At 39.2% G+C, this 22,142-nt stretch overlaps 1 protein-coding gene across 2 annotated transcripts in view; it reads right to left on the bottom strand.

Moving 5' to 3' along the window:
- Positions 1-1,664: 1,664 nt before the first annotated feature.
- grxcr2 (glutaredoxin and cysteine rich domain containing 2) overlaps positions 1,665-22,142 on the bottom strand; it is a 30,681-nt gene continuing 10,203 nt past the window's right edge. The window contains exons 2-6 of one of the 2 annotated variants that reach the window (XM_086309178.1): positions 10,465-10,614; positions 9,793-9,976; positions 7,823-7,932; positions 4,644-4,871; positions 1,665-2,943 (exon numbers count right to left, since the gene is read on the bottom strand). In XM_086309178.1, the coding sequence (XP_086165304.1) occupies positions 2,770-2,943; positions 4,644-4,871; positions 7,823-7,932; positions 9,793-9,976; positions 10,465-10,521 (753 nt within the window). In that variant the 5' untranslated portion in view covers positions 10,522-10,614 and the 3' untranslated portion in view covers positions 1,665-2,769. Of the gene's footprint in view, positions 2,944-4,643; positions 4,872-7,822; positions 7,933-9,792; positions 9,977-10,464; positions 10,997-22,142 lie in introns of those variants that run through there. The other variant, XM_086309177.1, reaches the window with a different exon arrangement.

The raw sequence follows: 22,142 nt of genomic DNA, 5'->3' as shown, positions 1-22,142 counted from the left end.
GAAATTTGAGTGATTGGGACAGGTGAAGTGGGATGATATTTATCAGACTTAATGGGCTGTATTCCTGTTTTTGGGTACCTATGCATAATTACAGTGCATGGAGGTCATCACTAATTCTCGGTGACTGGCTGGAGCACGCGTCCAGCTCATCTATATCCCTATAGAAATCTTTTAATAATTATGTCTAAGACTCAATAAGAAGTGCTAATTTTTATTTTTGATTTTTCTTTTATAGTTTCCTTAGTTGTACTGCAATAAGACCTGATAAACATGACATTTTTTGGATATGTGTTGATATTACCTCACTAATACATCCTGGGACATATAATCAAATGTACAAGGGCATTTTCTTTACCGAACTTTTCTTTACTTTTCTACACTTATTAAAAGTAACACTTGTACACACAGCTACCCTTTTTGAACTTACAAAGTGTGTGATTTCCATTCCCCAGTGAATATCATCTGTCTCAATTCCCCTTTCTGGAGTCCTATAAACTTACGGTATTTAGTGTTACACTTGAGTGTTTTTGCCTTCTCCCTTATCACTGTAGGTCCTGCAGGATAGAGGCCAAGAACAGTGGCAGTGACCCAGTTTCCCCTCACTCTGGTTTACCCCGTGGAATACTGAGTGAGAAGCGCTAAAATGACAACGTTGGAAAAACACAATTTTAACTTCTGCATGGGTGGCAGATTTTTTAAGCAGAGAAAGAGAGTGAGACAGAAAAAGAGAGAATATAGAGTGAAAAAAGAATAAGAGTGTGGATTTGGGCTACCGTGGTCATCCCAGAAATAGACAGAATCTGATTGCTGATGGGGCTTTTGACCAGGCTGTTGCTAACCCTTATAGTTTCCTTTTAAACAGAATAAAATAGTTGAAGCCCAAGCACAAATATAGGTGCAGAGGCAGGGATAGAGGGCTCTAATGGTGCTTGTCTGGCATGACTTTTTGCCACTGACATCCCAGAAGATGTGGTCAGTGCTATTGAAAAAGAATTTGATTGATCATCTCTGCCTTGCCAAATAAAGGTAGTGGTGAAAAATGCTACTTCAGCAGCCACTAGAAAATGTCCTGGGGATCATTGCAGTTCAGATTTGATTATAAAGGCATACTAAGGGGAACCTGCTGTTTTGAACTGGAAACTATAGTCAAATGCACAGACATGAGAAATCCTCTGATTTTGGACTTTAAAGTTAAACTTTAAAGACTTGAAAAAACCTCATGGGTAGATTTTATTAGCGCTTGCAATGAGTTGATGTAACCTTGCAAAAATCAAATGCATGAAGGTGATCACTCAAAGCTGACAACAGCAGTGTCAGAGCTATTAAAAGCCTTTCCCAGTGAGGCAAAAAGATTTAATTTTGTTAAATCATCCTCAAATGTCATGATAGAAAGTAATATGGTTGATTGCCTTTGATTTGAGGTGCAATGAATACGATGCAGAGACTGGGGATTATGTGGCGTGTTGCATGTTTCCTATTTTTCAAATTTGTAACAATAAACAACTAACTCACAGTAAAAACAGCCATCTGAGGAAAGACTTTAAGGTAATCATACATGTATGATTGGAGACAGAGAGTGATGCATAAGGCTCAGTTAAAAGGCAGGAGACTTTTAGGAATAAAGTCAATAAAACATATGCTCACTGCAAGCGTCACTGTTTTAATAGATGAGATCTGAAATGTTGCCATGAAAACATGTCTCCATGGGGACCCTGGGATGTGGATTATACAGAGGACAGAGTAATCTGATCCATACAACAATCCTTTTTGCATCAAAAGCTAAACTTTAAAACAATAATGAATAAAATTAAATAAAAAAACATTGAAAAGGTATTCAGGTATTTTTATTTAATTAATTCACCCCCCAAAAAATGTGTAGACATATCTTTAAATGATCTAAAAGTGTTACAAAACAAACCCAATCTCCTGAGCTGGTCTACAATAAATCATTTCTGTCATTTAAATCATTATTTTCATTCATATTTTCATCCATAACACCTCTTAGACTTTTTATTATTAACACACCATCTGAAATCAATACTGAGAATGTCAAACATTTATTATCTGTTGAGATGAAAAGTGGTTTAAAAAGTTTGCATATTTACCCCCCACCAACAAGAAAAGCACGCACATCTGTGTTGCAGTAACAACGTTATTTGGGGGGAACTCACATTAAACATCATCTCCTGATTATTGCTGTCGCCGTTTATCAAACAGTCCCATTTGTCTCATTCCTCTCTGTATTTTTCTAAAAAATAATAGCATCAATTATCCCGGTACAACCCATTATGTTCAAGTGAAAAAGGTTTCAGTGTCTCTGGTGAATAGACAGGGGAGCTATGAACAGGGAACCCTTCCCAGTAGACACAATAAACTGTGAAATGTTTGCATCATTTTAATTAAAATGATAACTCTGTTGTGGAACCAGGTTTTATCAGGATGAAGGCAGCAGATGCAAAGTAACGTGACAACAACAAAAAAGCGATTATGTATTTGTGTTATCGCAAGCCATGTTCACTGCACACAGTAATTGTATTTTATGATTTTGTGCCCACAGTCACAATCCCCCTCTCCAATGTCCAATGATGGCTTATGTTTCCTAGTAGTGCACCCCACCAAGAACGTTTTGGATTAGAGCAATACTGCCACTGAGACAATTCTGACAAACCCGTAGCACACTGGGCTTACACTCACTCAGCCACACACTCTCATTCACTCACTCACACGCTCGCTCTCTCACTGCCAGATATGGGTGTCAGCCAAATGGTGCTATTTATTGGAGCAGGACTGGCACTTCTCCAGACCATAGGGGTAGCAGGCTTGGCAACGCAGATCACTGATGGACTCATTGAAGCGGTTCGCCAGCATGGACAGCTTGCTACCGTGACACAGAGAGCAGGGAGCGGAGCCTGAACCACCACAATGCTGGCAGCTGTCAGCCTCCTGGAGACAGAAAAAACACATTAGGAGATGGAAGAGGGGTCCTGTGAGGTGAGCAAAGGGGTCACAAAGGGAGGAAGGGGTGAAAAGAAGAGGGGATGCAGGGATAAAGATTGAGCTGAAAAGGGGAGTCGGTCAAGTTTGAAGGAAAGGCTCACGTCCCCCATATCTGAAGGCCTGTATGAAAAATGTGCGCAAATGTTTGTTGCTTTTGAATTACAAACATCTGTTTCTGATAATAAAACACATTTTTCCACTTAAAGTTAACACAAACATTTACAGTGCCACCAAAGGCCGCGTCATAATCAGCAAACATTAACGCCGCTATCATGTATAACTGACGTGCCTGCTGGCAAAACACTAGAAACCTTAATGATACAAAGAATTTTTCCAATAATATTTCTAATTAAATGGCTGTGGTAAGTAGCTGTGCTGCAGGATAATGTCCAGCCAGTCTGTCATTTATTATACCCAGTTGGTCATTATTGCAAAGTTTACAGTAATGAGCAGCTGCTCTGTATGTTATCAACCGAATGATGACTGAACAGAAACAGAAGCTGAGCTGTGAGGTTACATTTGAAACAGGATAATTAAAGAAAACAAAACATATTCACTTAGATCCTTCATGAGTCCCAAATTGTTGTAAAAGGAAGAGCTAGACAGCTTGGTATGCAAGGGTCAGCCAGAAAAAAGTCTATAACACAAAAGAAAAAAAGTCAACAACAACAAAAAACCCTCTAAAGGTGCTGCTTTAGTAGGGCCCATTATTTGCTTCTATATGAGTGCAATACAACAGAGTCGTATAAAACAGGACACGGTATTTTGCAGCAGAAAGCAGCTACAAAAATAAAATGGTGCTGAAATTCACAAGGCAAAGGGGCAGGTAAGGTTTGTCTTTCAATTACAGTTTATGTTCTCACTTATAGCTTTGGTGACTCCAAGATAAACATAAGGATGCTTGTATATACAGCCATTATTATTTCACAATCAGGTTCATGTCCAGATTGTTGTCCAACAGTTGCAGAAATTTTTCATGTATAAAATCAAGTGTGAATCTAAGCTCTTCTTGGAAAAAAATGAAGACGGTGAATATAATGAATTGCCGCTGCTAAAGATGGTGAAGAAGAGAACGGAACAAACAGGAGTGAGATGACGAAATATAAAACAAAAAACAGGCTGAGAATGAACTTGTATGGAGGCGGAGAAAATGCGAAAATAACAAGAGAGCTGAGAAAATGATGGAGGGATAAGAGAGAAGAGAACAGTAATCATCCAAGGAGGTGAGAGGGAGGGAATAATAGCGACCTGGGTATCCTTGCTGGCTGGTAAGCAGCAGGCAGATGCTGCAAGGGCAGAGTAAAACTGTGGACTCATCAGTATTTGTTCACAGTTGTCAGATAACACTAGGACAATAGGTTGGTGGCTGTTGCAGCAGGACGGTAGAAAAGAAAGCGAATAAGGATACAAACAAGTTTGCATTTACAAGGAAACAGAGGAGACTTTGGTGTGAGGCAGAAACAGAAGAAGATCCTGCAGTTGTTTTCTTGAAAGCAAAGATAAAGTGAAGAAAAGATGGCTGAAGACACATGCAGAGAAAGTGGGATGGGGAGGAGGACATGGCGAGAGTGAGAAAAGCAAGAAACAGAAATGGGGTGATAAAACCTTACCACACCACTGAGAATAATTTGACCAAGGATCATTACCTTGGTATCAGTGTCGCAGATCTGTTTCTCCTCCTTCTCCGCCTCCTCCTGTGTGAAAACTGCTTTAGCCCTCCTCCTGCTCCCCCTTTCCTTGGCCTTTGGGTATCCTTCCAAGTCAATGAGAGGCACTGTGTGCTGCCGAAACATTTCAGGCTTCTTCTGCGGTGCTTTAATAATGCGCAGATTGCTGGTATAGATGATTATCTTACCAAAGTCCAACACTGGGGACTGAAAGAAATGTAAAATATCAGATAATCCTGCATCATTTTCTATTAACAACATCAGTGCCATGTTGTTGTCTGTGTCTGTCTATGTCCATATGTCTCTCTTCCAGAATTATGAGTTTTGTTGGTTCATGATTTCTTTTTGGTTTTTAGGAAGGAATTTATGATTTTTAGTTTTTGTGTATTCTTGTAAGCTACAACATTAAAGTTGATTTTATTTCATTCATTCACATCTCCCCAGTCCTGCATCTGAGTCTGCATTCTGTCTGCCACACAGCTGTTTCATGACAATTAGGCCCAAACAGACAAATAATTTTAATTAACTTATACATATGCTAGATGTCATCTACATTTCCCAACTCCAACTGCTCTCTGATATTAAGAAAAAAAGATTTCATGTTGAAAAGTGTCATCGCTTGTCTAGAAAAACATGCACATCCGTAGTGGTTATCTAGACAATGAAACAGTGTATCTGAACAGGGCAATAGCCCTAATCAATGCTAACAGCTGACCTAATTGTCTACCTACCGGCACTGTTTTGGGGGCAATAATGTGCAAATATTTATTCTTTAATCTATTATTCATACCATTTTTGTACTTTTTATCCACTTTAAAGTTTACTGTGTTGTGTCTGACGTGGGATAGTTTTCCAGTTTCACTGTACTATTGTAAGTATGACTGTGCAATGACAATAAAGAGTTATCTTATCTTATCCTATCTGTAATAATGACAAATATTGATACTTTTTACATACATTATATTCACTGGCCACTAGTATCTGCTTGGACCCCCTTTTACCTTCTGAACTCCTTTATTCTTCATGGCATGGATTCAACAAAGTGCTGGAAACACTCCCCTGAGATTTTGGTCCATATTAATCTGACAGCATCACAGAGTCGCTGCAGATTTGTCAGCTGCACATTCATGATGCAAATCCTATTCGCTCTGTTGGACTGGGCTCTAGTGTCTGTGCAGGCCATTTGAATATATCAAACTCCTTGTTACTGTACGTTTAAGATTCCAGTTTGAGTTGATCTGAGCTGTGTGACATTTTATGCTATACTCCTGGAAGCAGTCATCAGAAAATGGATACACTGTGCCATTGATGGACATGGTTAGAAAGAATACTCTGGTAGGCTGTGGTGTTGGTACTAACGATCCCAAATTATGCCAAGAAAAGATCCCACATACCATTATACCACCCCCGTTTGGTTATGCCAAATTCTGACCCCTATAATCCGGATGCTGCAGCAGAAATCGAGACCCATCAGACCAATCTTTTATCGCACAGTTTTGGAGAACCGCGCAAATAGACTCTGTGTTTGCAGCTGACATGACTGGATCCCAGTGTGGTCTTTATGCTTTCCATAAAGCATCATTGAGATGCTAATGACTCAATTTCGTTGCCAGTATGTTTTTTTGAGAATAAAAGTTAACTAAATCGTTCATGAAACTCTTAATAGCGACTGACTGTTTTGGTTCCAGCTCATTTAAACTGACAAGGGAATTAGAATCTTTCAGAATTTACAAAATCTGAATTATCAGAACCAAATGGACAGTGTCCAAAAACGTATTTACTAAATTAATCTTTTTTTTGGCAAAACCTCGAACAATTATATACAGTTTGCATATAAACACATTTTAACTGCAGTGTGTCATAACAGCAATGATGGGTGGCAGAAAACATGCAGCACAGATGCCATTGCATTTAAAAAATGCTACAAAATTGTTCACATTTGTTGCTAATGACATGATAAAACCAGTAAACACCAGTTTGCAGTGCACAGACAGCAGTGAAAATAAAAAGACACTAAACACTTATATTAATTCATTAAAAAGAGCATGCTGCTTAAGAGATTAAGTGGTGTTGTATCTACACATCACAGATAACTGATGTGCTAGTACAAAAAAACATGCATAGTTACCATCTCTTTTTAAACAAAACTAACAAAGTTTCATAGCATTTCTGCACCAACAATGTGATTCCCATAGAGCCATTGACTGAAAACTTGTCATGCCATAGCATGGAGTGCACCCAGATTAATGTGAAAACCAAACAGTTGCAGTTTCACGACTTTCAGTAGTCCATAAGATTAAAAGCAGTCACACTGACTTCTGTGTTTTCTCAACCCTTTAAACGGACTTAGACCCAAATTTCAGGTCCTTATGTAGATTATTGCAGGAACAAGCAATGTTTTTTAACGTTTTTTACACATGTGTACAGTCCTGAAAGTACTTTGACACACTCAACCCCCTCAACTTTTTTCTGGCTGTCCTTCAACTCAAGGGGGGGCACTCATTAAGCAAGTGTAAAACACAAACTTAGAACGATCAAAGATGGGGTCAAAGCCTTTTCTCTGGTATTCTCTAGCTCAAAAATGTGACGCTGATGAATAACTATCTTATTTACCATATGCTGTAAGATGCAACAAGTCAGTGAGTCAAAAGTGAATGTTTTACTTGTATATGCGAGTAAAGCATTGATCTTGACCGTCATATATGATTTATTTGTAAGTTGGAAAATAATCTGTAGTTCAGCAGTTAACACGTTTGCTTAATTCACAAAAGTTTCCCAGCTCAGGATCAGGGAGAAGACACGAATGCCTGGGAGGCTTTCGTCAGAAAGGGCATCCGGCATAAAAAATCTGTGCAAATCAAATATGCAACCCCTTGCAAAAGGAGCAGCTGAAAGAATCTTTCTTTTTTTTCTCATGACATCTTCTTATGTTACAAATGAAGCACCTTTCATGAAATCTGACACCTCAGCCTAGACCTATGCATAAAGCACATTCCTAGCCTCACAATTCATGCCCAAACATAGAGTTCTTTAAATTAATGTAGTCTGAAAACAATGTGTTTAAAATTTTGAGAAAAACAGACATATATAATTGGCACTGTTAGTGAAAAACCTACAATAACTCAACTAAAATATAATATCAAATTCTGGATTTTTACCTTGCTGTCTCCCTCTCCTTCCTCAGTCTGGCCAACTGCAGGTTTGTAGCTGCCCATTCCTCTATATACATTTATTCTCTGGGCTATGAGCCCTGTTGGAGGATAGACACCTGGGTACAGAATAAAACATGTTGTCAGGCTAGAGTGAGAACTTGTATACAGTATTACAGACTCAAGTGCAGTTTTCATCTGTAGCAACAGCATGTGCTCTATTTCTAACACATCGATGTGCAGTGATCACATAGAGCCAACTACTGAAACCAAGCCTATAAACAGTGGTATCCAAAGTGGCTGGTGGGAGTGTGGACCAGCCAAAGACATCCAAAGTGGTAGAGTCCATTTCCTTAGAGCTGTTTTTCTTATTGGGTGTGGATAAGTTGTGGAACACTTAAAATATTGCGACCGTGTCCAATCAACTTGCAATCGCTCTGCCTTTGAAATGGTCGCTTTGAAGAGGGAGACGAGGCTTGAGGCCACTCTAGTCAGTTGCCCTCTTCAAACCAACTCTGTTGCATCAAAACAGTGATAAAATGGTGATAAAGTGGCAATAAGATGGGTTCAGATTGCTATCTGATTTCCCCAATCTATTTGTGATAATACAGCAATCGGCTGTGACAAATAATGCATTTGTTGCCATCTGTTGCAATTCTTTTGCCCTCTGATGTAGATGGCAACCAGTAGACCATGCAGAATTCACAACTCTCTCAGCCACAGACTGAGACAGATGGAAATAGGACAATACAATTTATAAATTTAGAATATCTAAATTTATGTAAAGTACAATCAAAGATGAAGATACTTCATTTAATCAATGACCATAAAAACTACTTAGAGAAGTGTACAGTTGATCTGCATAAAGCTTCAAGATCATCAAGCAAGAAACAGATGACTAACAGCTGACTAATCAGCAAAGTTAGGGGGTGGCTGTAGCTCAGGAGGTAGAGCTGGTCACCTACTGATCGGAAGGTTGGTGGTTCAATCCCTGGCTCCTCCAGTCTGCATGTTAAGTATACTTGGGCAAGATACTAACCCCAACTTGCTCTCTGAAGCATCCATCGGAGTATGAATGTGTGTGAATGTACTTAGAAAGCACTACGTATAGATAAAGTGCTTGTGTGATTGGGTGAATGAGGCATGTTGTATAGAGCACTTTGAGTAGAAAACCGCTATATAAGAATCAGTCCATTTAGTTAGCTGGTTATAAACTCCCATTATACCAGCTAATCTTAAACTTAAGTGTCCTAAAAATAATCACACTTTTCCTCTGATAAATAGTGTGATTACATTCTCAGATCATAAGTTTATTTGTTAAGTGTTTGAGTCCCACATTGTTAGCTCCACTTCAAAAAGAGTTTTACTAACGCCAGCTAATAGCAGCAAAACCAACAATGCTAACCGACATAAACGTTCAGGATATTCTCAACAACTCACTTCAGTATCACTGTCATGAGACAGAAATGAGCTTCATCTACTTGTATTGTACACCTTTCATAAAGTTTTACAGCCTCCTCCAGCACAAATAGAAGTGGAAACCTGGCATATTTGCAGGTGAGGTAACACTGACACCTTACGATCACTACAGATGAACAGCAGCCAGAGAATTCTGCACTACAGCAGCCGCTATAGTTAGGACTATGCATTTGAACTGGGAGGGTAAGAAAAGAGAATTCAGCTGACTGAAACTACTGACATCTAGTGGGGAAATTTTACACACAGTACCTTTAAATACATTGATTAGGCAGTCAAATAATCATCTCGGTCACCAACATCAAAATGGGCTTTAAATTCATTTTATGCTACTGGATTCATGCTACTGGATTAACTGTGCATGTTTTTACTTTAATGGGGAAAAAAAGATCACTTTATGCAAACTACTACACCTTGCTTGCCTTGCCTGCTCCCAGTTTACATGCAGTACTGCCCAAACAAATAATCCTAAGGGCAACCATGCATATAAAGTAAAAACCCACTCTGTTGGTCTCCATGAGTGTCCTCAAATCCGCAGAGCTGCTCCATCTCGAGGTGGCTGGGAGGGATTTTGCGGTGGATAAAGCTGTGAGGGTATTTCTCCTCGGGGCTGTCCAGCTCTTGACCGTCCTCGTACACGTGCTTCAGCACTCGGCCACTGTAGGATGATGCCAGCTTGAACCTCACCTGTAGTTTGGAGTGGAAGGTAACATCTTTGATTCCACTGCTTGTTGTTGCTTGTCACACCAAAAACATTAATTAGTAACTAATGAGTGATTAATAAGTAACTGTAGAGTTTCTTTTATCTTATAGTACAAAGCACATTGAGGTGATTGTTGCTGTGAGTGGGGCTATATAAATAAATAGAATATAGGTAGGTTCATAAGCAGAAAAATATGGTATCTGACCATGTGTGCAAATATTTGCAGAATGTTAATACACACATCAACAGTCCTGTGTCATTCTCTATTTGCAGCTTCACAACATGAGCTGCAAACAGAGAACTCTTTAACTATGTGCTTAGAATCACCTGCTAATAGTTTTGCAATTGTTTAGAAAAAAGAGAGAAAGAGGAGGCTTGATAATTGAAACGACCTTAACAAGTCTTTTCCTCTGAAACATTTATAACGGTGAAACCTATAATTTCAAAATAAAGTGGTGTCATAAGAACTCACCTTTCTTGGTTTGGTGTCTTCGTAGCGCTGATTCAGTTTTCTCTGGAGTTCCTCCATGATGGCTGATTGAAGAGTGGATGCAGAAAGGGGGTCACTCCATCCAATGAGCTCCTTACCTTCTTCTAGCTGGACAGCGTGGAGCCTGCTGTGCTGAAGGGTTGTTTGTAAGGATGGATAAATTCAAACTTGGATTAATATACAGCTCGATGGAAGCACAGCAGCCGGACTAAAGAGCTGTAAGTAAGGAGTGGGCGGATGACAAAGATAGGATGGCAATGCTCTCTCTCTGTGTCCTGCTTCCAGAGTTTGCCTGTACCTGCTGTTTTAAGGGACCCACCTTTCTAGCTCTCAGTGCTAAATTATTCACAGATAGATCGAGTGTACAAAAGGGTGGTTGCGAAACCAGAAGCCCTGTCATCAAATAATTATGATCACAAAAATAGAAAGCATTTGGAGCCTGCGTGTTGCTCTGTGTGTTTGTGTGCAAAATGGAGAGAAAGAGAGAGTAAGGCAGTGAGTATGGGTACATGTGGGAGTTGTTAGATAGTTGTAGCTGCAGCCTGTCATTGGACAGGAGCCGAGAGTATCTGTGGTGGAAAGTAAACATGGCATTTGATGTCTGTTGCTGTCATAAAGAAAACATTTAGCCTTATCAAAATATCTCTATAATTAGCGAGCTTCAAGTGGCATCTGACTGAAATAACATATTACTTTTGTAATGTGTCTTCACATTATTAACAAATTGAGTGGCTCATCCCTGAAAGTCTAATCTGAAGTGCCCTGGAAGTGAAACACTAGTGTTCTAATTTATATGTGCTTGGGTCTGATTGATGGAAATTTCATCAACAAAGAGTGAACACAAGGCTCCAAGAAGACCTCTGTGTGACCTCTCAGTGTGAGTCTGTGCTACCTGCAATATGAAGGCACCTTCTACATATGAGTCTTTCAAGTGGACTATGCAATAGGATTATAAGAACTTTCCCATTATATCTGTTATCCATGTCTGCAAATTGAGGGAATTCTGGCATGATGTGCCCAGAATCACCACAACCTCAAAATCACCTTTGCTCCATGAGTTAAGACTTCACAGACATTCCAGAAGATTTTGGATACAGAAATATCAGCTTAGGCTGCTGCCCCCGCGACCCGGCCTCGGATAAAGCGGATGAAGATGGATGGATGGAAATATCAAATATCCCAAATGTTAGTCCTTCACAAAAAATTGAAGGTTACTTCAATGCAGACATGAAATAAATATTACTAAACATTGGTTTAGGCTTCAACATTGTGATTTACAGACATGAACTTAGAGCAGCGGTCCCCAACCTTTTTTGCACAACGGACCGGTTTATATCCAACAATATTTTCACTGACCGGTCTTTAAAGTGTCGCGGATAAATACAACAAAATAAAACCCAGTACCGGTACCAAAAAAACAGATTTGTTTTCATAACACACAGGAAAAAACCCAGGGAAACCGAGTTAACGATAAAAATGATTTAAAAAATAACGATAAAAACTCTGAAAACCATAAATTTCACATGCGAGCCTCAACACTCGTGGCCTGGTACCAAGCGACTCATGGGACACGGACCGGTACCAGTCCATGGCCCAGGGGTTGGGGACCGCTAACTTAGAGCACTCCTCTGTGCCTTTTCTGGACAAACGTCAAGCATGAGTAAGTTCAAATGGTACAGAAAAATGACCACAATGATTTTTTATATGAACATTTTATTGATAAAGTAATATGGGATTCAAATGTTTTGCTTTATTGATGCAGAGATCTTTTTGCTACCTATAGTTATAGTATAGTATAGTGGAAAAAAGTTTTCATAGAACTCTGTGAAGTCCAGTGAAAGCTAACCCTGCTGCTAAACAAATGAACTTGATTAATTGGTCATCTGCAAGTATGAACATACATCTTTTTTGAGTGTATGATAAAACAATGTCACAATCAATGAACTACATCACAAACTCTACAGTCCCTTTTCTTTAAAAAGAACATGGCAACATAACTTAGGTTTGCAAAGTTGCATCTGAACAAACCACAAGACTTCTGGTATAATGTCCTTTTGCAAACCAGAGCAAAGTGGGAATGTTTGGCCATAATCCACTGCACAGTGCAAAAAAGAGCACAGTATATCAGCACAAATACCTCATACCAACTGTCAAGTACTGCCATAGGACCTGGGAACCTTGAGGTCATCGAGTCAACCATGAACTCTTCAGTTTATGTTCCAGAGTCATATGTGATGCCATCTGTCCAATAGCCAGAGTCATGTGACAGTACGATGACCCCATTATTAACAAAACATCTATAATAGAATGGCTGAAAAAGGCCCAGGGAAGGTGCAGACCTCAACCCAATTAAACTGCATTTAATCAACAAGATTGATAAGCATTAGTGAGACCTTAGAGTTGTGAATAAACAAATGTCTGCAAATTTCAGTGAATTCAAACAACATTGTAAAGAATAGAGGGCCAGAATTCCTCTACAACGATGTGGCAGAGTGATGAGGTCATACAGAAAAAGATTGCTTCAGGTTATTGCCACTAAAGATTGTTCTACAAGCTACTGAACCATGGGTTGAGTTAGTTTTTCACAGAACAGCACAGAGCCCTAAAAAATGTTCACAACTTGCCCAATTAAGCAGTGCTGTGGAAGTTTTCCTTTTAATAGATATTATATCAAATCCAAAACAGTACATTATGTTACACTGTCCACCAAACGGAGCCACACACTTTCTCAAGCTTAAGCCTTTCTAAGAGGGTCTTTGATATGAGCAAAGGAATACACTGCTTTCCAGGAGAAACTGAATTTTACACTATGTACAAGACTGATATTTGATGCCTCTCTAATGCCTTTGATAAGCAATGTTTTTCTGTTTTTCAAATGATCCCATCATATAAAGGGGTCACTCATATCTCTAATTGTGTTCTTCATCTTTTCCAGAATTGGCCCATCAGACTATTATTAGGACTAACTGAGTGTGATCAGCATTCATTTAAGCTTTATCCACAAATATAAAGAGTAATTTAAGATTTCAGCCACAATTTTTAATGGGGATGTACTAAAAGAAAATTCTGCATCCCCTCTGTGGGACCTTGTGTGTATCTGTGTGTCAGTGAGTATGTGCATCTATTTTCCAAAAACCTGTGTAAATCCTATGTAAACAATGGATCTGGAATATACCGATAGCTATTTGAATTGCTCTGTTTACACAGTTTTCTTATTCAAAGTTTGAAACTGCTGACGGCAGTGACAACTTTTTCCCTGCATCTTCAAGAAGCGATTTTACAGAACAAACACTAATCTAACAAATGGATCTCATTTACTCCATGCATATCGAGATCAATCTCACAATTATCCTTACAGATGACTGTTATTAAATCGAGAGGGAATGGATGGTCTTAAAGTAGGGGGTGAGAGCATTCAGATCACACAGAGAGCCTCCCTTGTCTCTTCCGTGACCGAGAGTCAGCTTAATCAGACTGCAGAACAAGCAAGTATGCCTACTCAGGCGAGAAATTGTTTTGGGTGCATCGCAATGAAGGAATCATTTAATGTGCCAGGATTCTTGCTGCTTTCGGTTTAAATGATTGCCACTGTAAATGCGTATCTCTGTGTCTCCACATTAACAGTTCATGTATATTCTATTATCCCCATTAAAGCTCCCCCAATACAATATTCAGTATGAGCTTCATCACTCAGGTGCAATGCATGGTGTCTATCTATAAATCACCTAATTCATTTTAGTGCTCTAAAGACAGTGATCAAAACTGGGAAATAACAGTTTTGTTTTTACTGTACTGGTGATAATGCCCTTTGACTCAGGTGAATAAAAGAAGCTTCAATTGAAATCCAAATAGAGGACCAGCCACCCAGATGGCCTGATGCAACATCTATGTACTAAATTTGGATTTGTAAATTAGAACTACAACTATAACTTGTATTGCACCAACAAATCAGTAATTATTAAGATGAATGCATGTTGTTCCTCTGCAGATCTTTTAATCTAATTCTGGTCTGTTACACCCCGTGTACATTTAATGGCCTCGTCTCAGTTGTTTATGCCTCAAACCCTGCGCAGCTATACCACATCTTACCTTATGCTACATCAATCATAGACACTTTGTATTTAAGTTATCGTGTGTGGGCTAAGTTCGATTATCCACACCCCCAAACCCAAAGAATCCAAGCGCACTCAAAGGAACTTGGTGTGTTTTACTAGACAAGTCTCACTTTCAGGGCCTGAGGGCAGCATATGTCCTTGCAACCCTTTTTTGTATACCCTCAAAGTTTCCTCATCTTTGTCTCTCCAGATGTAAGTGCAACAATAAAATGGAAAAAAAAAAAAAAAAAAGAGAGAGAGAGAGGTGAAAAACTCACTCACAGGAGACATACTCATTATTTTTTCTTTTTCTGACACCCTCCCAAGGGGGATGTTATTGACTGACTCTCACACGAGCTGCCTATTTTCAAGCAACAATAGAATTTCTCCACCCTGGTCGTGATCGTGAAGGCAAATGGTTAGGGCAAGGTGGAATTAGTGACATTTAAGGAGTATATAACTATGAAAAAAAAGGACAGGCGCTTTGCCATTTTTAATGAAACCACTTATATTCTACAGCCTCGCTCTCTTTATCTACCCGTTTCAGTACCAACCTCACATTTTAACTCTACTGCTCTGCCCTTAGCAGACTAACAGGCAGGAGCATTGGAGGAGGAAGAGAAAAAGACAGAAATTAAAAGAATTGAAAGGCTGAAATTAGAGATGGATGGGACTATGAGGGTGGTACCCAAGAAGAGATAAAGGAGGAGTGATGAAGCTACAGATGAATTTGAAAGACTGTATTTATCTTCAGACATTTCCCAACACACTAATGTCACATCTTTCCTGAAGGTTACAGACAAAAAGAAAGAAAAAATGGACCCCAGACAATAGACTGGGACAGTTTCTTCTGTGTTAACTGAATGGAATACAATTATCATATGTTCACTGTAGAAAGAGATCACATTTACGATTTGCAGATGATATAACATGTTGTCTAGACACATGAAATAGTATAACTAAAATTTGTCACGGCTCGGGGCAGCAGCCGTGTGAAGAGTGGAAGGAGGACTCAAACGCAGCACAATTTCAGATGTGAAGGGTGATTTATTGACAATACTGAACATAAAGTGGAGATGGCAAACAGAACTAAGGACGAACTAAACTGGGAGAAACTACACAAAGGAGTGGCAAACCTGAACATGAAGGGAGACCAGCAGGGAGAGCACGCAGGGAAATTCACCGGGTATGAACACAGACGACGCGACGAGGAACAGAGGCAAACACACACTATAAGTACACAGAGAGACACTGGGAAATCACACACAGGTGGGAGACACAGCTGGACCTGATTAACCTGACGAGACAGGGGAACACTAACACCAGGGACCAATAGAGGGAGCACAAACCCAAAACCCAGTATCTAAAATCCCAAAACACAAACCATCCCAAAACAGCCCAAGAATAATAAAGAGAATAATAACAATAAGGAACACAAACACAAAGTCACTGAGTCATGGCCGCAGGACCATGACAAAATTACTGTGTGAGCAACTTCTTGTTTTCTTCATTTTTTTTTGATGAATGTCATTGAGTACATCAGGAAAAAACCCTGGTTGATAACTTCACACCACAATTTTTAGCCTAACAGTAATAAAGGCAAGTGTATATTATAAGAATCACATTTTTTTTAAAACACATGAGAGCTAGTGGTCCAAGGTTACAAAAAGACTTGATGACAACGCATAAACCTTTAACACTTAATTTAATTAAGATGCTATTTAAAAAAAAATCTCTTCCACAGCAGCAATGCTTTAAATAGAACTACTTATGCATTTAAACTTCATTATCTTAATTACAGTGTCTATCAAATGATAAATGTGGCAAGTAACACTGAAATTAATATTTAATATTTCACTGGGACTGATTTTCTATCTCGTTCTAATTAGCTGTTCGCTGGTGATGATGGTGTGTGCAGCTTTCATAAAAGCTTATGCACATGCAGAAACACATGTCTGGGATGTTTCAAAGGCCTCCTTCTGTGACCTCTCCACCCCACTCTAATTTCATCTTCAGGAAGAAAAAAAAAAGTCTCTGGACTCTGAAGCTGGACAGGAAACTGCAGGATCTAGGACTGAGCAGCTCCCTCTGCAGCTGGATCCTTAGCTTCCTGTCTGACAGACGCCAGGTGGTCAGACTGGGCAGCATCACCTCATCCCCCATCACACTGAACACTGGTGCTCCACAGGGGTGTGTACTGAGCCCTCTCCTGTACTCACTCTACACCTACGACTGCACAGCCACTAACAGCTCCAACATCATTGTGAAGTTTGCGGACGACACTACAGTGGTGGGTCTTATCACCAACGGTGATGAGACGGCTTACAGGGAGGAGGTCAGCGCCCTGACCCACTGGTGTCAAGACAACCATCTCACCCTCAACGTCGCAAAGACAAAGGAGTTGATAGTGGACTTCCGGAGGTGCAGAGAAGTACACACCCCCATCACCATCAACGGCGCTGCTGTGGAGAGAGTGAGCAGCTTCCGGTTCCTTGGCGTACACCTGGCTGAGGATCTTACGTGGTCAGTACACACAAACAAAACAGTGAAGAAGGCCCAGCAGCGCCTCTTCTTTCTCAGGAGACTGAAAAGATTCGGCATGAGCCCCCACATCCTCAGGACCTTCTATCACTGTGCCATTGAGAGCATCCTCACTGGATGCATCACCACCTGGTATGGCAACAGCACCGCCTACAACTGCAAAGCTCTCCAGCGAGTAGTGCGGTGCTCTGAACGGATAATTGGAGGTGAGCTTCCCTCCCTCCAAGACATCTACAGGAAGCGGTGCCTGAGGAAAGCGGGGAGGATCATCAAGGACTCCAGTCACCCCAGCCATAAACTGTTCAGACTGCTTCCATCAGGAAGGAGGTTCTGCAGCATCCGGTCCCGTACCAGCAGACTGAGAGACAGCTTTTTCCATCAGGCCATCAGACTGCTGAACACGTCATAGACACCTCAGCTTCACTACTGGAACTTCAACATTATGCACTCCACACTGTATATAAATGCCACTTGTTTTGCACATATTCAACTCTGTATATTTTATATATTTTATTATTATTATTATTATTATTATTATTTTATTTTATTTTTTTACTATTTAATTTGTAAAAATGTGTATACACACACACACACACACACACACACACACACACACACACAGGAAAATATTTAGTATACACATCCAGAAATGCATACACCATTATATATTGTACATATATTTATTAGTTTCAGGTTGGCCATTCTTGTATTTTGCTCGTTTGTGTTGTTGTGTTTGCACATCTCTGTTGCTTGTGGGGCTCGCACACAAGAATTTCACTCGCATGTGCTGTGCCAGTGTGCCTGCACATGTGATGTGACAATAAAAAGTGATTTGATTTGATTTGACAGCGGCAGGGAAATCATGGCCAAGAATAAGCATTCCACTCGTACTATGCTTTGTATTTTGCTGCAAGGCCTATTTGATTACATTGTCCAGAAAATAATTGAAGGTGGCTTGAGGTGGTGCCCACAAGCAAGACAAGTTAGTCTCGCAAGACAAGTTAGTTCAAGTGGAAGAGGGAAAGAATTAAAGTACAAAAGTTCAAATATATTTAGACGCCTTTTACACTATACTTATAGAGAGAAGTGCTGCGAACAAAGATTTATTATAAATCATCACTATTTATTTGTCACCATCTCAGTTTAGTGTGTTAATGTTAAAAGCACAGATGGGGCTGTGATTAATTTTGCACTTTTTATTTTATTTTATTTTTAATATTAATATAAAATACTGGCTTTTTTACTTAACCTGCATGAACTCACTCAAATGATGCAACAACGTAACAGCAAGCAATCCATCTGACAGAACACTGTCGCTAGCATGGCTAAAAATACAGAAGTATTTTGAGTAATTGTTACAAGTTGTTTTTCTTAAGCAAACCTATTGATGTGAAGGCTAAGAATCCACCAATAGAATTATGTGTCACTGATAAATCAGCCTTGGCTGACAGAACCAGCCCAGTGGGACCTTTTCAGGTTGTCTAGCTAAAGTCCTAAGTAACTAAGTTAAGTATGTAAGCAAAATTCATCATAAAGCACGATTCAAGACACCTTTTTACTGAACAAAATGTGGTACATAGTAGTAGGAAATACGGTGCTTAGGAATAACTCATTTACAGAAAACACAAATATTTTACAAATCTGTCAAAAACTTAATAATTAAATTGATGTTTTGGCACACCGGACTTCTCTGAGAAATGAGAAATTATTCAAGCATCACACTCAACCACAAAAAACCAACTAATTATTCTGTTCAGGAATACAAATAAATAACTGTAATTTGGCATCTTGATCAAAAATGTTAATGTGCTTTACTGCTTTTTTCAGCTTGTAAAGCAGTAAATTTGAAAATTAATGAATGACAATAATTACATGTCAGTATTAAAAATATCATTTTGATTAAAGTGACTGCACATGCTAATATAGTTAACATTACAGAAACATGAACAAAATTATTTTGGTTATTAGCAACACTGTTGATTTAGTGCAGCTGTGACAGAAACCTTACATTGACTGATAAGACAGACAGACAGACAGACAGACAGACAGACAGACAGACAGACAGACAGACAGATATCCATAAAAATATGAAAATATTATAGATAAATACATAAGACACAGATTAAGAGACCTTCACCAGTATACTGACAGCAACAACCAGAGAACAGCGAAGGAGAAGCAGAGTTACAGACATAACAACAAATGGGAGATTAGTGGGCTGGAAAGGACAGGGAATAACGGTGAGTGTTGAGCCTAGACTTAAAAGCAGAGATGGAGGCAGCACTGAGGGAACATGGAGGGAACTTTTGATTTGATGCGTGACCTTGGGGCATGTAACTTTCCCAGTGGAGCTGAGAGACTGGAGGCAGAATGTAAACAAATGGGGTTGGTGGTATATATTAGAACCTGCCTGTTAAGAGCCTTAAAAACAATTAGTAAAATATTGAGAATATTGAGTTGAGTGCAGAGAAGCCAGGATACGAGTGATGTGCTTCTATTTTCTAGTACCAATGAGTAGTCTTTTGCTTGTATTCTGCACCATTTGCGGGGGAGACCAAGGTCTAAGAAACTGTAATAGGTGACTTTGGCATAGGTGACTTTTTCCAAATCATGATGAGACAGAATAGACAAACTTATCTGGTAAAGTCATATAGAATGACCTCATACCAAAGCCCACAAGACAACCTGGACATAATGTTGTTGGTACATCCCATAGAAAGGCAGACATTGTGATTGAAGTTGAAGTTGTATATAATCTGCAGAATATGACAAGGACACCGGAGACTGAATGAATTCAAACTGACTGAGATCACTTGATTTTAAACCATCTACATAGTAAATACAGTTTTTCTCAGTCATCTTGGTGCTTTTCTCAGATCAGAATAAAAATTCTCAAAACCATTAGTGCAACCTCCAAACATTTAGTCGTTTTTGCACATCATAGTAGCAATGTCTCCTTCCTCTGAACAAATTGCAAATGCTCTTGGACATGTATCACTTGCTTTCATACAATTATCTGGCGTCGACAGCATTATCATTTGCTTATGTCATGTCAGTCAAAATGAACTATACTTCTGGATGCTGAATAGTCATTCCCAATAAAACTAATAGTCTTTATTTCATTGCTTGAGGCATCACATACAAAATTGGTGAATTCGTTTTCAAATGCTGTCTAGCAAATGTTATAACTTTTTTTATCATTATTTTTTCCTGGAAATGACGCCGAAATTGAACAATTTCTTCAACTTCAGCTTTCACTGACAAGGAGGTGTGTGAAGTATTAGTTGTAACCAATGACAAGCCACTTGTTCACAGTCACTCATCGATCAATCCCATGAACCCTTAATTGGAAAGCATATATGAATCGAGCAGGACATAGTGTGTAGGTCAGCATCGTGGAAGTGGGGTGAGGATGCGCGGGGGGGAGGAGAGAAGACGTCAAATACATAGGCAGATCCATAATGAAATTAGGGCAACACTTGTTGACCATGTTGTCAATCACGGCCTCACAATGGATGATGCTGGTCGGAGGGTGCAACCAAATCTTGGAAGAATCACTGTGAATTCAATCATTCAAACATTTCGTAGGGAGAACAGGTATGCATAGTATTGGACAGTAATCCAACATCTCATAATATCTCATGTTTAGTGTACATTACTGTAATTTTACTATACACGGCTGTACAAAAAGTGTATAGTGCTGTCTTGAGCATTTTCAGGTAGTGTCACCGAATTCTGACCTTTTTTTGCGTTGGAAAACACTGAGAGAATACTGTGAACTGTCATAATGGAAACATGACAAAGCCATTTGACTATCTTGTTCATCAAGATGATGTCAAGACTTCTCATTTTGATGACAATGGCAGTTTCATTGACATAAATACTTGCTTTTGAAGAATGGATTATCGATTTTGAGCAAGTGACCTGCTTTTGCAGGTTATCCAGTAGGTTTTGCAGCTTGCACCAATTGTTTTGCGAAATACACTAACTGCTGTGGAAATGTTAATAGTTATGTGAGAAAATCACCAAAGCAACTGAGAAAAACTGTAATACACTTTCATTCCCCCTTGATAGATAGATAGATAGATAGATAGATAGATAGATAGATAGATAGATAGATAGATAGATGCTGTGCAGAGATACAAGAGTTTTGTTGTTTATTCTCTTGGTTCCAAAAATAACTAAAGGAGCAAAGGAAATTGAGGCAGCATGTGACTGCATCAGGCTCCATCTAATACTTGTCACTACTTTGGAGCAGCCCTTCTTTTCAAGAGGATCTGGCTGTACAGCAAAGAGAGAGATGGCCATGGCAGATGTCACTTGAGTAGAGGGAATTTACTTTGGAGTGAAATCAAGTAAACAGACAATTATTAATCCAATATAAACACAATGGCTTCACAAAAAGCTAAGAATTAAAACGAGGCTGTGCACCACCAAATGGAGGCTTTGAAAAACCAGAACCGTGTTATACATTATCAGGAAACTTTAAAAAAAAATGTGTTGTGCAAATTCTAAAATAACTTTTTTTTAGTATGTCTCATCAGTTTCCAGTTTCCATCACGGCAGGCATGGCAGGTGGTGAATAAGCTCACACCCATGTGTTGAAGTGTATTTTTGAGATATTTTTAGACAAGTGACACACACGGATTGGCTGCATCCACTGTTTATTAACCCATCACTAAAGCTGTGTGTAAAATGATTTCTAAAATCAGATTCATGACTGAAAGAGACTCTTTTTTCAGGCTTACATTTTTAAGTCTCAAATGCTCATATATAGACATAAACGCAACTGCAACTCCTCACATCTTTAAAAAGAAAATGCTGTTCAGTTTTTAATTAATGCTTATAGGAATTTGATGTTTTCTGTGTTAGTTTAATTAAATAAGAACCCATCAAATGTACCATGTTTTCATTACAAAACCTGTTACCATGCCTCCAGAGTAGGTGCAGTAGGTTAAGTTAAGTGAGCACATGGTGCAACTGGCTCCTGATGAAGAGATCCATGTACAAGGAAGCGTTGCACAA

This window comes from Aulonocara sp. 'chitande type north' Nkhata Bay, linkage group LG10 (assembly GCF_057382095.1).
Source record: "Aulonocara sp. 'chitande type north' Nkhata Bay isolate Kocher_YH1m ecotype deep benthic linkage group LG10, A_spYH_male_GT1.1, whole genome shotgun sequence".
Lineage (NCBI taxonomy): Eukaryota > Metazoa > Chordata > Actinopteri > Cichliformes > Cichlidae > Aulonocara > Aulonocara sp. 'chitande type north' Nkhata Bay.
This window is presented reverse-complemented; position numbering and strand designations above follow the sequence as displayed.